Source organism: Myzus persicae, unplaced genomic scaffold (assembly GCF_001856785.1).
Source record: "Myzus persicae strain clone G006 unplaced genomic scaffold, MPER_G0061.0, whole genome shotgun sequence".
Lineage (NCBI taxonomy): Eukaryota > Metazoa > Arthropoda > Insecta > Hemiptera > Aphididae > Myzus > Myzus persicae.
In genome coordinates this window covers 449,111-465,889 of record NW_019102520.1, presented here as the reverse complement: position 1 = coordinate 465,889, position 16,779 = coordinate 449,111, and the positions used below count along the sequence as shown (strand labels likewise).

At 28.7% G+C, this 16,779-nt stretch overlaps 2 protein-coding genes across 5 annotated transcripts; one reads left to right on the top strand and one right to left on the bottom strand.

Moving 5' to 3' along the window:
• Positions 1-1,094: 1,094 nt before the first annotated feature.
• On the bottom strand, positions 1,095-4,065 carry LOC111032355 (cell cycle checkpoint control protein RAD9A). 4 transcript variants are annotated; one of them, XM_022312649.1, is made up of 8 exons: positions 3,886-4,065; positions 3,757-3,823; positions 3,609-3,695; positions 3,297-3,533; positions 3,053-3,214; positions 2,757-2,910; positions 1,872-2,043; positions 1,095-1,796 (listed from the first exon to the last, which is right to left on the bottom strand). In XM_022312649.1, the coding sequence occupies exons 4-8, from the start codon at positions 3,483-3,485 to the stop codon at positions 1,232-1,234; spliced, it is 1,242 nt and encodes a 413-aa protein (XP_022168341.1). In that variant the 5' UTR covers positions 3,486-3,533; positions 3,609-3,695; positions 3,757-3,823; positions 3,886-4,065; the 3' UTR covers positions 1,095-1,231. The 4 variants fall into 4 exon arrangements, with proteins under 4 accessions (XP_022168341.1, XP_022168340.1, XP_022168339.1 ...); XM_022312648.1 differs by having other exon boundaries at positions 3,757-4,065; XM_022312647.1 differs by lacking the exon at positions 3,609-3,695 and having other exon boundaries at positions 3,297-3,508; positions 3,728-3,823; positions 3,886-4,064.
• Positions 4,066-4,194: 129 nt separating this feature from the next.
• LOC111032356 (ER membrane protein complex subunit 2-like) lies at positions 4,195-9,390 on the top strand. The gene is made up of 8 exons (XM_022312650.1): positions 4,195-4,453; positions 4,526-4,639; positions 6,959-7,109; positions 7,319-7,462; positions 7,519-7,675; positions 7,895-7,990; positions 8,454-8,557; positions 8,624-9,390. The coding sequence occupies exons 1-8, from the start codon at positions 4,438-4,440 to the stop codon at positions 8,703-8,705; spliced, it is 864 nt and encodes a 287-aa protein (XP_022168342.1). The 5' UTR covers positions 4,195-4,437; the 3' UTR covers positions 8,706-9,390.
• Positions 9,391-16,779: the final 7,389 nt, after the last annotated feature.

Here is a 16,779-nt window from a genome sequence, read left to right as displayed (position 1 = left end):
TAAAAAAAAGGTACCTAAGTATTTATTTACATTAGGTACTTTGTCTGCAGTCGGGAAAAGGGCTTGTATATGGAAGTGTGAGGTTTAGATTATACTGAAATCATAATTTAGACCTTAATAATCTATTACTATAGGCTATACCTATAATAATGTACATCATCGAAGCCTCTCATAAAATATTTAAACAAATTACATAAACATGAGAATTGTATGTTCAATCTAGCATAATAGATGAGACTATAAGAGAATTCATTAGTTTACATATTATATGTCTAAAAAGTAGGCATTGATTTTTTTTATGAATGTTACAAATTCCAATTGCAAATGGGACACTTTTGATTTTACGAATAAAATATTTAGTCACATAAATTTATATTTACCAGAATAATGTATATATACCACAATTATATTGTTTTTATTTAGTATTTGGTAAATAGATAAAGACAAAATTACATTCCACTAATATTTTCAAAAATTAAACCAAGGTACCCCTTCCTTATTAAACCATAGCTCAACCATACAAATGAAATACTCTCTACTCCTATACACAGCAATAATACAACCCTTAGTAACCTACGCATGCCCTGCATGGGCAGCTGCCTCAAAAACAGAAATTACAGAATTACAAACCCTTCAGAATAAATTCTTAAGAATAGCCCTAAACCCCCCGTGGTTCATGAGAAACAAACAACTAAACAATGACACGGGCCTTCCATAACTATCTACCTGGATAACACAACAATTTAAAAATATCCACGAAAAACTTCCCAAAGTTGATGTAGCACTCCACTACAAAATCGGCAGCAGATTGTGCCCTAGCTACGGAGCTGACAGTTTATACTGCTACTAAAAATATTAGGGAAATTTGTACATTATAATTTATAATTTTTATAATATTTTATGTAGGTACATTAAAAGAGTATAAGACCCATATTTATTTCAGCCACATCCACACAACACCTTATCTGTTGTTGTTTCTGAACATCAATTTCTAACAAAGTACAACTATTTTAACAAATAATTTATATGAACATTTAAAATGTATTTGAGTACTTCATTTTACATGTGAGGTCTCATTAAAAAAATAAATAAAGTTAATTATTTACAATGAAATTATATTTTATAGCTTATTTAACAAAATTTTGAACATACAACTTGAGCAGCCAATGAAGAAATAAATTAGTTTAAGTTTATTTCCTAATGATTATTGTGTACACTAATTAAATCAATTCTAATCAGAATCATCTATAAGTCCATCTGAATCATACACCAGAACTTTTCCCTTTCCTTTAATAGGGGAATTTCTTATAGGCAACGAATGACATCTGGCAAATACAAGTGCAGTATCAGAAAATTCTTGTGTAAAATTATTATCCTTGTTCACATTTGCTTTATTTGATTCATCATTGATATGGTAGTCAGCAACCTGAGATAATAAAACATCTTCTTCTAAACATTCTTCTCTGAACTGCTCAATTACTGAAATAGAACTAACTGAATTGGCTATTTTTGGCGGTTGTTGACTGGTTGACGGATGTTTCCGTTTTCTTGAAATACTATCTGGATACTCAACTTGTACTCGCATAGGAGTTCGTAAGCTAGAACTTGCCATTTGAGTTCGATTTATATTGGGTAACAGATTTTCTGGTTGCTCATTACTACTCTGAGTGTTGTCGATGGCATTTATATGTAAACGTATGGAATTAGAATCTCCAGATAACGCATTATCATTCATTGTTGATAATATGTACTGGCTTTCAAATGTCAAGCCTTTTTTAAGTCCAAATACCATAGGCCTAATAAAACAAAATTAAAAGAATTTTTTAATATAACTTATAAAATAAAATACTCATAGTGAACATAGTACTTACATTCCAGGAGAACTAAAACGAATAATCACTGGTAATGTCATGTGCTCTGCGAAAGCCAACAGTGGTCGTATTTCTTTAAGAGAAAATGTAATACAACAGCCTTCACCAACATCATATATATCAAATTCTGATGACTGCAAGTTCAATTCAGTTCTTAACATTTGTCTTATATCTATATTTAAATGAACACAATTTAAGCAAGATTGATGAGTCTAAATTTAATTAAAAATCAACTATGATACTAAAGCCAGGACCTACATGTCTGGTGTATTTGGCCAAATTGGTCATTGACGATATATGACAAATGTTAGCCTATATTTTTTTGCTCCTATCCTATTACTGATTAGTGTATATTAGCAGTTCTCAAACAGTGAAACACTTATCACCAATAATACTCAGAAGACTACATGATGAAGCATGGAAAGTGTGTAGTGGTTGTACGATAAATAAGTAAATTAATAATTTAAGTAATTTATGTAACCAATCTAATATTATTTTATGTTTTGTGTAAATTGGTACTAACTAGTCTGTTAAATGTACCTGAAATATGTTTTATATCAACTATGAATTATATTTTAAATATGTATTGAAATTCTAAAGTTTTATTTTTAATCATTAGTAGTACATGATCAATCCATGACACACATGAGTTTTAAGTGAAAAAAAAGTTTGATTATGTCTAGTGTATGATATGGACAAGAATAACATCATGATATTTACAAATATTAGTGGTCCTTTGATTAGTGACAAGTTTACCAAAATTCCAACAGTACGAGCCAGTTATACATAAGATGTTTTCCACACATGAGGTTATTGGTGACCAATGACCAATACTGGCCAAGTACATCAGCCATGTAAAACCAACTTAGTATTCAATTCAAACACCTCGACAAGATTCCGAGTGGGTTTTCAATATCACTTTTTCAGTAGTTACAATTAATGTAATGTCGGTTTCACTGTTTTGGAAATGTTTAACAGCAGCTGATAACACCTTTGAATCAATACAGAGTACATGATTTGTATCAACATTTTGATTCACCTAATAAAAACAAAATTAAATATATTAAGAATTAAAATTATCTCAGTTTGTGTTGATACCTATGTATTTTATCTTCTGGCTGCATACAATGCCCTATTAAAATATTATCAATTTTTTATGTAACAATCCATCAAAAACTCACTTGTAATGCTGAATATTCTAGTACTGGTATCAAATGAGTTTTAACACAAAAATTTGAATAACGCAATTGAATAGTAATTGTATCTGCATTACTTTTAATTTCCATATGACATGACTCTAAGCAGCGGGATAAATGTGGAGATTTGAATATTGTAATGCATGACTAAACACATAATTTTCAATAACAGGTCTTTGAAGAGTTTAAACTTGTTCAATTAAGTTGTGTTAAGCAAATCAAAATATACCTTGAGTGATATTTTACATTTCAATGAATTTTCACTGTTTTGTTCGTCGTCTTCAGTAAAATAATAACTAGAGAAGAATGACGAGTCAAATGTAAACCATGCATATACGGTATGCCAACTATTGGTAGTGTGCATAACTAATCGCGTTGAATTGGGCTCGATATACAAATCTTCTCCAATGCGGCACATTGTATTCAATGCTCGCGATAAAACTATAATTGTAAACAAAACATTGAACTACTTGAAAAATTGTCAGTTATAAATTATAAATGATATTTTCTACTATATATTTTAACGGTAATAATTCTTAACTATGTAAGTATATTAATATAATTAATGCTAAATTATTTGTGGTTCTTTATTCAGATATATTGCTGCTCAAAATGATCTTGCAGTAATCTGAAAACATCATTAGTATTAATCATAGTTACTTTTCAAATTCTGTCTGGGTATAACACACTTCATAGTGATTAAGGCTCGTCACAGTCATCTAAATTTTGGGACATCTCATAATTGTTTTTACGAAACTGCAACAAACAAAATATACCATATACCATCCCAAACAAAATTTGGTCGTCTCCGAACACACTTCTCATCAACACTCATCAGAAATAACAAGCAATCGTAACTGTTGATCTCTTGATGGTCGATGACCCTAGTTTATGTCAAAATCTATCAAACGTAACGACGAAATTGCGGTGAAAATTTCAAAATATATCTCAAAATTATCCTAAATGTTGATTTTTAGTGTTATCACTTATCACTTATCAGTAGATAAGACGTCTTGCAGTCAAGATATCACCACCACGATTGCACGTCAAAAGGCCACGGGACTTAATTATCTACGCCCATGGAATCACCTGCCCATTATCAGTGTCCCGTTGCGGAAAAATGCAAAATACTTATCAAACCCATCAATGAACATAGTTGTACAACTCATTACACAATATAAATTATAATTATAATTTATATAAGTACCTACATTGAGAATATTCCATTAATTAATTATTCGTCTATTGTGCGCTGTTAATCAATAGCCACAACCCATTATTGTTGATTATTATTCCAGATTTTGTACTATTTAAATTTCCTCAGTTCCATTCTTGATTGTTATAGTTTAATTTCTAGTATAATAAAAGTCATGGTTCATTTAAGTGGTAAGTTTTTGTTAAATATGCATTATTATTCATTATAAGTTAGTCGGCTTATTATTATAATTATTTTTGTAGAAGCTCAAGAGAAACTTAAGAAGTATAGAGAAGACAATGAACGTAAGAGTAAAGAAGTGTTAGAATTATGGGATTCATCTGTCAAACATAAAATTAAGCAATTAGGAAATGATCGTAAGTGTTTTTATGAAGTAACAAAAAAAATTTTTTTAGAAAATAAACATAGAAATAGGTCATTTCTTTGTGTTTATTTTTATTAACATTTAAATTCTATATGTTTTTTTTTAATGCTCAACAACTAGGTAATTAAATTTATTGTATATGAGCATATTATGTAGTATTTTATATAATATTACTTATAATATAAAATGTACCAATAAATATTTATAAAAACATTATCTAGTAATAAAAGATCATTATAATGTATTTAATTTGTATTTAAAAAATATTAGAGTAAAATACATTTTCATGAATGTATATTTAGTATATTATGCATTAGTATGATGGAGTCCATATATTTAGGAATAATATTTTCGTTATCAATCTGACAATCCATCAATAATAATATAGGGATAAGTTGGAGGTACCTACTCAACCTTATCATCTGGCTCATTTGTATCTTCACAATATTTTGACATCTCTTAAACAGGCCTAGATAGACCTTTTGATTTATTGAGTTGAAGTCGGTTTAAGCCAGCTTAGTAATATATAATATATAATAGAATATATATGTTACAGTTACAACCTGAAATCCGTCTAAACTAGTTTTAACTATAAAACTATAGTCAATATTAATTTTTACAACCCCTTTTCATCAACACTCATTTAAGCTAACCAAATGAGTTAAATATAGAATCAACCAGATCCTTCAATGTTGGGACTAGTTTTAACTTACTTTTTTAGTTAGAACTAGTTGTGTCTGAAATATAATAATGGAGATTGGAGACTATAACTATTTAGTGAAAATTGATTTTCAAAATTTTCTTAAAAATGGATTGTACTAGTTAATATTAAAAATATTGTTTAATATTACTGAAAAACTTTCAGATAAAGAAAAATGCAAAAATTAACTGTGTAAATAACTTACTGTCACAGCCACAAACTGAACGATATTGGCACTCAAATAAATACTTCATAAATAACATAACATACACAGGCACCACAGCCATACATTTAACTATTATAATAATTATTGTAGTAATCGATTTAGTAGCCATGCAGTCAATGTTGTCTTAATTTATTTGATTGCCAGCTAGGTCGCTTACGTTCTAGGTTTTATTTTTAATACATATACATTTCAGTAGAAATTAGTTTTTTCGATTTAGATATTTAAACTTGAAATTAATTCTAGTGTTGACTAGTTAAAACTGGTTTTGATGGATTATTGATTTTACTGCAACATATATATAAAAGAAAATATCAAAATACCTCAAACTCTGGACAATAAAATATGAATAACTATAAATAAAAAATATTATGTCTTATTGAAAATTTGACGGATTAAAATCCTAAAACTGTGGGTTGATACTTTGCCAATCCTTCACTGCTCCCAAATTATGGGCGATGGTCGATGAATACAGTACAGGCAACAATATTTATGACTAGTACCATCAAAATAAAACTTCAAACTTCCATAATGATTAAAAATAATATTTATTTTTATTTATTACATTAAGTTTTGTTTCCGGTTCTTTGACTCAGTGCCCTAGAAAGCCTTGATGCACATTTTGAATATCTCTGATGTAGGTACTTATAAAACTGATATTCTCTTTGATTATAATAAACTATAAAGCATGAATTAAGTTTAAAATATAAAATTTAATGAAAAAGACATTTCTTTAAATTGTTAGTTACATATATAGCTCTCTAGTTATCTATTTAACTGGCTCCATACATTTTTTTAATTTTATTAAAACTTTTTATGTAGGTAGCTTGAAGTATTTTATAACATAATCATTTCATCACCTTTATAAAAATATTTTACTGTAGTCATTTTTTTATGACTTGTTTCACAAGCAGAATACTTTACGAATTTACTAAAATGTTGCATGAATATTAAAAAATTAACAACTATAAAAAATCATTTAAAGCTTAGACGAGAAAATTAATGGACCATAATTTTTCCAGTATATCGTATGGTCGTTTGTTTTATTTGGCCCTTCCAAACTTAAAATACTTGTTAATAAAAATAACTTGATAGTTGATACTCATACATAAAAATATTTATCCTACTTTTCGTGTTTTTAATATGAACTAAATTATACATAATATTAAGTATAGTATACAATAAATGGGTGTTATGTACTTTTATCTGATCAATCGAGAAAATCAATAAATCAACTATTACTTATTTAATGAATAAATGTTAGTATTTAATTTTTCACTTTATTTTTTTTTTTTTAAGATAACATGCATAAATAATTTATTTGTTTCACTAATGATGATTAACTATTTTGTATTAAATGACTAATCATTTGTTTTCTAACATTATAGGTTACCTAGTTTTGGAACAAGTATTAATAGCAGCATGTGATTGTAACCGTATTGATGTTGCCAAAGTATGTTTGCAAATGCTTCTTAATAAATTCCCCGACAGTCTGAGAGTGCGTAGACTGGCTATAACAATACTTGAAGCAGAGGAAAAGTAATTAAACCATATTTTTGTAAAAATTAGTGTTATAAACTTAAAAGATCTTATTCCTTTAAAAATAAAAATCTATTTGGTATTTTATTTTTCCTATATTAGTTAGATAATTAAACAAATAATTTGTACATTTTTAAAAACTACCATTTCAATACTTATATACACCAAAGTTTTATAAAAGAAATTATTTCTTATGTTATGTAAACTAGATATGATGAAGCATTAGAATCTCTTGACAAACTAATCAAGGCTGATGAAACAAATGCTCAAACCAGGAGACATAAAGTTGCAATATTAAAAGCTAAATGTCAGATAAGCGAAGCCATAAAAGAACTTGTTGAATATCTTAAAAAGTATGTACATAATTAAAAGCCGTTTGTGATTGTGTGTTATGTCACAATAATTTCAGGTTTATGGTAGACCAAGAAGGCTGGCAAGAATTGAGCAATTTATACTTGCTGGAAGGAGAGTATGCAAAATCTGCTTATTGTATGGAAGAAATGATTCTACATAATTCTCAGAATCATTTATATCATCAACGAAATGCGGATATAAGATACACACAAGTATTGAAACTTTAATTATTAACTAAAATTATTTTTTATTTCTTTTATAGTATGTAATATGTATATTGTACAGCTACTGAAGTATATAGTGAATTTTCTGTGACTGCTTTGTAATGTTTATTGTATAAATTTGTTAGGTATTGAATCTTTAAATAAAGTAAAAATTAGAATTCCTTCTTGTATTAAAACTAAAATTAAACATTGCATTTTATTTTTTAGGGAGGTACAGAAAATTTGGAATTAGCGCGTGCTCATTATTCATATGCTATTCTTCTTAACCCTAACAACATCCGAGCTTTGTATGGATTATACTTGGTAAGACTATTTAATCATTATTTTATACTTTTAAAATAGTTAAGTAAAATCATTAACTATTATTAGATTCTAGGGAAAAAATATTAACATAATATTGTGTTAACTTTATATAAGACAAGCCAAATACTTTCCACTAACTTAATTGATCTATTTTAAAATTAAGTATAAAATGATTATACAAGATGTAATGTTGAATTATTTTATTTAAATTCTACACAAATTTAAAGTATGTAAATATAATTGTAAAATAGATTAATTCAAAATTATAGTAAACATTGAGTGTCCACAGTTTTAAGATCATAAATAATTTCATCTTTCTACCTGATAATAGGTAGGTTGCCTCTAATTTAACTCCAATCCCACTAGTCTTAGTGCCACACAAAGTAAATTTACTATAATAAATCAATATGAGGTGCCCTATTCAATAGGGTTAGAAGAGTTTAACAAACCAACTTTTTTTTAGACTGCTCGCAGTTTGATGTCATCGCAAAAAAATAACCAAACAAAAAAAAATACATTCAAGAAAATTGCTACATTGTCATTGAAACGAGTTGAACACATGTACAGGTAGATAATAAAATTCAACTTTTTAAATGTTCTGTAGTCATTATAAATTATCTATTTCTGTTTCAGCGAGAAAAAGCAATTAAATAAGAAAAATCAGCTGTATGTACTTGAGACATTAATGGGATCATTGCATTTGAGCTTAAATTAAACTAGTCTTAGATATTTGGTATAACTTTATATTTATTATTTTTACTTCATAAATGTTTCTTATTTGCATTTATTAAAATAATATTATGTCAAAACGTCTGTATGATAATGTAAACTTTATTTGATACATTGTAATGTGTTCAGTCAATATGTCTAAAAAAATTCAGAATTGTACTAATTGTATTTTATTTCTATCAAATTGTCAGTGTAGTATTAATATTACTGTTTTTCTGTGACCAACTTCTTTGTGTTTTCACCAATTTTATCTGCTACATTATATTGAAATATTATTATTTAATTAACAATTCAAAAGTAATAAGAACAAATTAACTATTATGTCTGGATAATAAATAGTAGTTTATAAAATTGAAATAACTATTAACTCTGACACATTTCAATGTAACAAGCAAATACACTGCCTTTTAGACAAGGTGTGTTTCCATCAACATTTTGTTTCAACTGCTGTACAATTTCTAGTAAATGTTTAAAAATATAACATTTACTCCAAAGAAATAATAATATTATATTATTCGATAAACTTACATATTTTTAAAGTTCAAATATATTTAGTAAAATAAATAAAACAGATTTAAAATGTTATTTAATTTTAGTATAATATTGTGTCACTATTTACATTTACCCAATGCATACAACAGCGAAGGAAACACAACCTGATTATAATTGATAATTAATAATTATTACTTCTTTATAATATTCAAATTTATAAAATGTGAATGCAGAAAAACTGAATGAAAATGTATTTATCTACATCGGGGACCGAAGCTTGCCTGGTAAGCAATTTATCATTTACCTGTTATTATTGGTTATCAGTTATAACCACAGGTACCACAAGAAATATTGTTTACCTATCTAACATCTTACATTTTAAACAGATTGATCATTATTGTTGTATGTAGGTATGTTTGTATATTATTATTTGTATTTGTGGTAGCTTTTACTTGTACCTAATTAAATATTTTTCTTTGGCTGTTAATGCTCAATATTGCCTATTTACCTAAATAGATAGTTACTTTAAAAAAAGGTTTACATAAATGTACATGGTTATTACTCATATATTTTGGCCACCAATTAATAAACTGCCTATATAAATTAATTTAGGTACTATACAATCAAATTGCAAGTACTAATGAAAAATTGTTTAAGAATATTACCTACATTATAAAAGATGCATGCACCTTCATATTGCAATATAATTTTAACTTAGCTTTGGTAAAACAAGATGGTCTGAAAAGCCGTAATAGTAAAATATAAAAATGTAGTATAAAGTTCAAAGATCTATAATACTATTTAAATGCCATTGTGTAAGTACTTAATTCAATTTACAATCTTCTGTGATAAACTAATAACAATGAATTTAAAACATATTTTTGATATGTGCTCTTAAAAATAGTCGTTTAAAATTTACGTTTGATTTAATACCTATATAAAAATGTAATATCAGTAACTATACGTCTATACCTTTGTATAAATATAAATACATAATATTATTATAATATTTACTAGCTTTTAAGTATATGATAAGAAATCGGAGGGGAAAAGTCAATTAATGCATTTTAATACATAATTTTATTATATAGGTTCGAAACCTGTAAATTATAATATGTAGCAAATATAACTGTTTAAGGAGTTATTATACCTATCATTTCAATAATTTTATTTATTGATAATGTTTGTAATATTGTTTAAGATTGATCTGGGTGACTGGGTTTAAAATATTTTTTCTCAAAGAACCTGAATTTTAAAATAATTTCCAACAGTTTATCATCAGTGTATTTTATAAATATTTGGAAAAACGTCAAACAATACACTGTTACTGACAAACAATATCCTAGTTATTTGGTTATTTAGAAGGACTAACCAAAACCGAAGATTCAGACGTATTAAACTGCATTTAATTCTTCTTTGTGCGGGGTAAAATATAAATAGGTAACTATTTTTAAGGGGGAACACTGATAAATCATTAGTTAATAAATTAATTTTTTGAGTTAAGACGATAGAAATTTAGAACGCAGTCTTCAGTTTATTATGTAGGTACCTACTACATCTTATCCAAATGTTTTATTCTTCTTAAAATGATTTTGCTTGCGAATACCCACTAAAATTATTATCTGGTTTGTTGGCTAATGACTGGGGGTCGTACAGTGAATGTTCAACCTAAACTTGACACGCAGATTCACTATTTATATACCTACCTAGACCTTTTCTTATCGATTTTTCATGTTGTATTTATGAATACTCTGGTATTTTACAGTGTGCATAATATCGAATACAATATGTAGGGATCAATGTATCATACGTCATAACTCATATTATTATACTCCGTTCGCAAAGAGAATGCGTGGTAATTTCGAGCATCTGACTGTTGCTGAGAAGTGGGGATTTGGGTTTTATGGTGGTGTACAAGTAAGGAGTGGTGTGACACTTTTTTGTTCTTGAGCAATCACATTCTCACGGCGAACTGAGTTGCAATGAGCCAAAAAATGTAACTTATTATGGAGAACATTATTTAATGAACACTGCAGTGATGTACCTATTTTGCCTATACTATACGCCGGGAAACACTTAATGTTTGAGTGAAGTATTTAAAACGGTATAATACTAATTACTATTGTCTATTTATAATTATATTTTATAATTACTCTAGTCTATACTCTAGATAAAGGTATCAAATATTTAACAATTACATTTTTGAATGAAATGTTTCAGATTTTGGTATTTCAGATTTCTATAAAATAAGTTCACAATGAGTTCTCGGAAGGAACATATTATTATCTATTATGATTTATTCGTAGACCTAATATTCGGTATACAGTATATCGTCTATGGATTTATCATACAATAATATCTTTCATGTATGGAAAACGCCAATCATCGCTATTCCTCTGAAACAATTGAAGACGGATTTACAGCTACGTCGTGTGCTGTGTCCTGCGAGGGCTTGGTAACTAAATGGTTATAACTGGTAACCAATATGGTTTAAAAGTTGAGCTATAAAGGCGGGTTTCCACTATACACGTACGATACTACGTGCATGCAAATCCTATGCTGTGATTGGTTGGTTACCACGTTACCGTGTTGTTGGGCATTTTTCGTGTACACGGCACATGCGTATAGTAGGAACCTACCTATAGACAATTATTGGTATGCTCTGTTGCAACTTGGTTATTACATGATACCAACAAATTAATGTCCAATCACAATGCGATTTCATCCACAAGACGTAGGTACCTGTGAATGAGCCTTAGCGATTCAATTAAGTAAACGAACAAAATAAAAAAGTTATCAATAGACGGACAGGTACTTAAACGCAGTGTCTTATTAAATATCTCAATTCTCAATATTTCCAGTTCGGAGCAAGATGAAGATGGATGATAAAAGGTGTTTCTTCGACGTCGGCGAGGTACCGCTCTAGCTAATGCCAAAAACATGGTACGTATGGCCGTATATTGGTTATAATTTACATATTATTCTATATCATACTATTATAGTATTTTGGCATAATATATTATTGTTATTCACTTATAACTCAATATATAAACTGACGCATAGTATAATGATGGTTAAAATGGATTCATGACAATAAAGGCTTAAAATTAGTTTAAATATTTTTTAATTGCATTGTGTATATAGACAAATACGGAGATAATAGGTAATATGTTATGAGAAAACATAGATTACATTTAAGGTTTTTGACAGAAACATGTTTTTATTTATTTATTTATTGTTATTGGGTATACACATATACACACCATAAGTGTGAATTGTGTTAGGCGGGGCTGTGTATTTTCTTATGTTTTGAGTAGGTTTTCTTTTAATTATGTAAATTGATCAGAATTCAACTAGGATATTTTTTAAGTATTTTTTTGGGGTAATTCCCTCAGTGATATTTAAATATTTTCTGCAGTTTTCAGGTACTATAGAGACTGGGATAAATAAAGGATAATAGGAAGTGTAAGATATGGTGAAGACAAGGAAAGAGGAGTTCAAGAGAATTTTAAAATGTTTGGTGTACAAAAGGGGAGGTTGAAAAAGATATGTATAAGGAAAGAGGTCTAAGCTAGGTTCGTGTTTTGGCTAAAGGAATAACCGAGAGGCAGCCGCCACTGAGTTTTATTATGGGTGGTGGGTGATCGAAGAGAAATTACCGAATAATAGTGGGTAATAGCTTTATATTTTAGTGTTTAATACGAGTTACGACGTAGGTATTATAGATATGTTAGATATCAAGTTAAATAAGCTTCACCGATGATTGGTTTATTTTATCGGCTATATCACTAACATGTAATCCGTCTTCCGTAGCATTCTGCTCATATTCCTTTTGTAAACTCCACAATACTTGTACATGGGGGTGGGCAAGACAGGGCACTTGCCCCCCCCCCCTGGAAAAAATATTATGAACTTGTATCTCAATAAATATTACCACAATATTACCTTACTACTGAAATTTTTTATTTTGACCCCCCCTAAAATGTTACCTATGGGCGACCATGTACTTGTATGCCGTAAGTACAACTTAAATGAATATATTTTTTCCGCTATAACCACAACCCCTATATGTGGTAGCAACAGGAGAAGCTGCAGTCACAGTGTGAGATAGAATGTGTAGGAATACCGTCAGCTTTTTGTCATTGCAACAGAGATTGCGCTGATCGACAAGCTGCAGCAATCCAACGACATTAGGTTTATCCTCTAAGCCACGATAATTATATGAAATCATTACTTTTTAAGTGGCTGGAAGAGTTTGTCTGATAAATAATTATACCTAGGTAACTATTATTCCATGTATGCTTTGTTTCTTTATTGATTACCTATTTGGTTCTATATTTCTTTGTACATATTCATTTATTTCTATGTTGTTCTTCGTCAAATCACATTTTTATTTAGTCCTATTTATATTTTATACCTTCATATGGTCGTAAAATAATACGTTATTTGCGTGAACGATTCCTACCAAAATAAATATATGAAAAATGCATTTTTACGTGTGATTGGCATTTTAATTTTTAAAAGACATTGAATTATGTCTAATTATACATATACGTAGTTTGCGAGAATTTTATTTATACTTATTAGTTATTTGATAAGTACAGTAAATAATAGACAGCGCTATCAAGATCATTTCCGTTTGTTTTCTTAGCATAGTTTTCATAATAAACTAACTGGTCCCGCGCACTTCGTTGCCCGTTATAATAATGCCAATTCTATACTTACGAAACTTACTTGTGATACCTAATGCGAGCAGTATATTATTAGGTAGGCAATCCACTTGCGATGAACCCCGGTAGGTACGTACTCTATATAAATAGTTTTTTTATTTTGATTGTAATTGTCTATATCAGAGGTTCCCAAACTTCTTATTGTGCGACCCATTTTGAATTTTTTTTTAAATATAGCGACCCACAATATCAATGAATGACCTTTTTTTTTTTTACCATACAACAGAAAATTAAACTATTTTATTACATTTTATGTAATTACGAAAAAAATGTATAATAAGTATAATATATAGTATTTGACACGGCCGCTGGTAAACTCGTAATTGTCATACTCACAGATAAGGATTGACGATAAAACTGAATTTGAACTTTGAACATCAACGAAAAGTAATAGATGATTATATTTTTGTATTATTTAAAAAAATAGTGCGACCCACCAAAAGTATAATCGCGACCCACTTTTGGGTCGCGACCCACAGTTTGGGAACCTCTGGTCTATATTAAATGTTATATTTCTATTGCTTTTATGAAGCTTAAGGTCTGTTTAATTTTTGACACTTTCGGGGCTAGGGATTAATACATAAACCCTGGAATTGAAATGTATTTCAATTCTTACCTGAAATCATTATTATTATACGCACATTGGCCATTGGTAGCTCCAGACAAGTATATATGTACTATGCTGTATATATAACGAAATTATAAAATATTAAAATACCATACAAAGCAGAAGTCAATCAACCCGAGTCAGCAAAATTGCTACTACTTAAGGCGACGTCCGCGACGGGAGCGGAGCTATTTTTTTGTTTCACTTATTGTAGTAGCTAACGAGCAGTATTTTTAAATTTTTATTTATTTGTTTTGATTTATTTTATTATATTTTATTCTTTTTTTTAAGAAAACCAAGTGTCACTGTTTTTCTTTACTCCTTTTTTATTTTATCTTACTAGTGGATACAGAGACGTTGTGGTGAATAACACTTTCAGGAAAAACAGGTAGTAAGACACTGTAGTACTTACTTTCTCGTCCAGCACTCGTTATCGTGGTTAGTCGAGAAAGAGTAAACTTTGTCTAGCCCTAGGTAAAAGACATCTCACCCTCGAACATCCAGTACTCGTTATCGTGGTCAGTTGTTCGGGAGTAAAGTAACCTTAGAGTTGTATAGTGTAAATCCTGTTGGACTTCTATTTAATTATCCTTTTGCGCAGCACTCGTTATCATGGTCACCGAAAGGAGAACTTAAATAAAACTCATACAGCAGGTGTCGATAATTTACTCGTTCGACGGTTAGAGAATCTGAAACCGTAATAAATCTGTTATATACGTCACGCCTTTGCGTGGAGTATACGACAACTATATATATCCGTATAAGCATCTTATTTTGTTAATTTTTGATCTCATAAAATATATGTACGTCTAAAATACAATATATTGATGAAATTGAATAAGTAGATGAATTCATAAAATATTGGAGAAGAAATTATAAGAAATGTATATCTTATAAGGAAAAATTGTACTCCCAAATGTACATTAAAAGAAAATAAGGTATTACATAAACATAATAGTTATTAATATGTGAATTCAGAATTTGGTTGTTAGTCAAATAAATGCTAAAAAGTTAGTCAATTTATAATTTTCATAGTCAAATTTGTTCATATAGTATTAATTTATTATCTGACGTAGCCACCACACGGCAATAATGTAATATATACCTATGCGGCTATATGCAAACACAAGAAGCCTATAAGTAGCATCTATCACTTTCACAAATTCATTTGAAAAAATCAGTAAGTCATAACACGAAACTTTAAATACCTACTGCTATCTCGAGTAAAATTAAATATGCATAATCAATAAATACTATATTGTAATTATGTACATATTTACATATACTATTACTATTTATTCACTAATTGACAATATTATAAATGTATGAAATGAATTAATTTATTCAATTTATAATATTATATTTTAATGTACCCATACATTTATATATTATATATATTAAACATTTTTTAAATATTAAACTCATAAATCATGCCTAGGCGCATAGGCGCAAATTGATTACATTTTTTTGGAGACTCAAGCTCTCCTCCCAATAGGCTATAATATAAGTACTAATTACTAGATTTTTAACTGGGGGGACTTGACCGAAGTTTGGGGGGGACTAAGTCCGCTCCCTCTATTTTCACCAATGCCTAGACATTCATAGCTTGTGAATATTATCGTTATTAAATAATTAAGCTTAGTGACCTAATAGAATAAAGCTCAGACAGTAAACATTCAACTGTCGTATAAAAAATATTTTCTATAGCCGCATGACCATAGATTATCTAATGATGATTTTGTATTACACCAGCATAAGCAAAAAATAAATAATCTTAATAGTGTAATAGTTATTGTTTGAAAATATTTAGATCAAATATTAAACAATAGTAATAATGAACAAAAATAAAAATTGAATATTCTTTTACCAAGACGTGCTTTATCGTGTTTGAAGTATCTGCCTACAATCAGTACAATCAATATCGATACCTATAAATAGGAATAATTAGGAAACGGACTTGTCTAAGACTCAGATTGCCGAAATGTTTACCTATAATTTCAAATTTCAAATAAGATAAGATACCTAGGATATTCGGACAGATAACTTACGACATTATCTAAATATAATGCTACCAAAACTTAAAGTTTGTCTCAATATAATAATAATTGTTGAGATAGGCAGTACAGGTAATTGGCTGGCCTATACGGCTATACATAAGTGCTTACATTTTAACTCACATTATTATTTCAAAAAGTATACTTTTTTATCGGAATACGTATCATTACGTACCT

Excerpts from the sequence above, each read along its gene's own strand:
- LOC111032356 (XM_022312650.1), top strand. Across the intron at positions 7,463-7,518 it reads CTTGTTGAATATCTTAAAAA|GTTTATGGTAGACCAAGAAG; the intron begins GTATGTACATAA and ends CAATAATTTCAG. Across the intron at positions 8,558-8,623 it reads CGAGTTGAACACATGTACAG|CGAGAAAAAGCAATTAAATA; the intron begins GTAGATAATAAA and ends TTTCTGTTTCAG.
- LOC111032355 (XM_022312645.1), bottom strand. The coding sequence starts at position 3,761 with ATGAAGTGTGTTATACCCAGACAGAATTTGAAAA. Across the intron at positions 3,215-3,296 it reads AATGTAAAATATCACTCAAG|TCATGCATTACAATATTCAA; the intron begins GTATATTTTGAT and ends TTATGTGTTTAG. Across the intron at positions 1,797-1,871 it reads CGTTTTAGTTCTCCTGGAAT|GCCTATGGTATTTGGACTTA; the intron begins GTAAGTACTATG and ends TTGTTTTATTAG.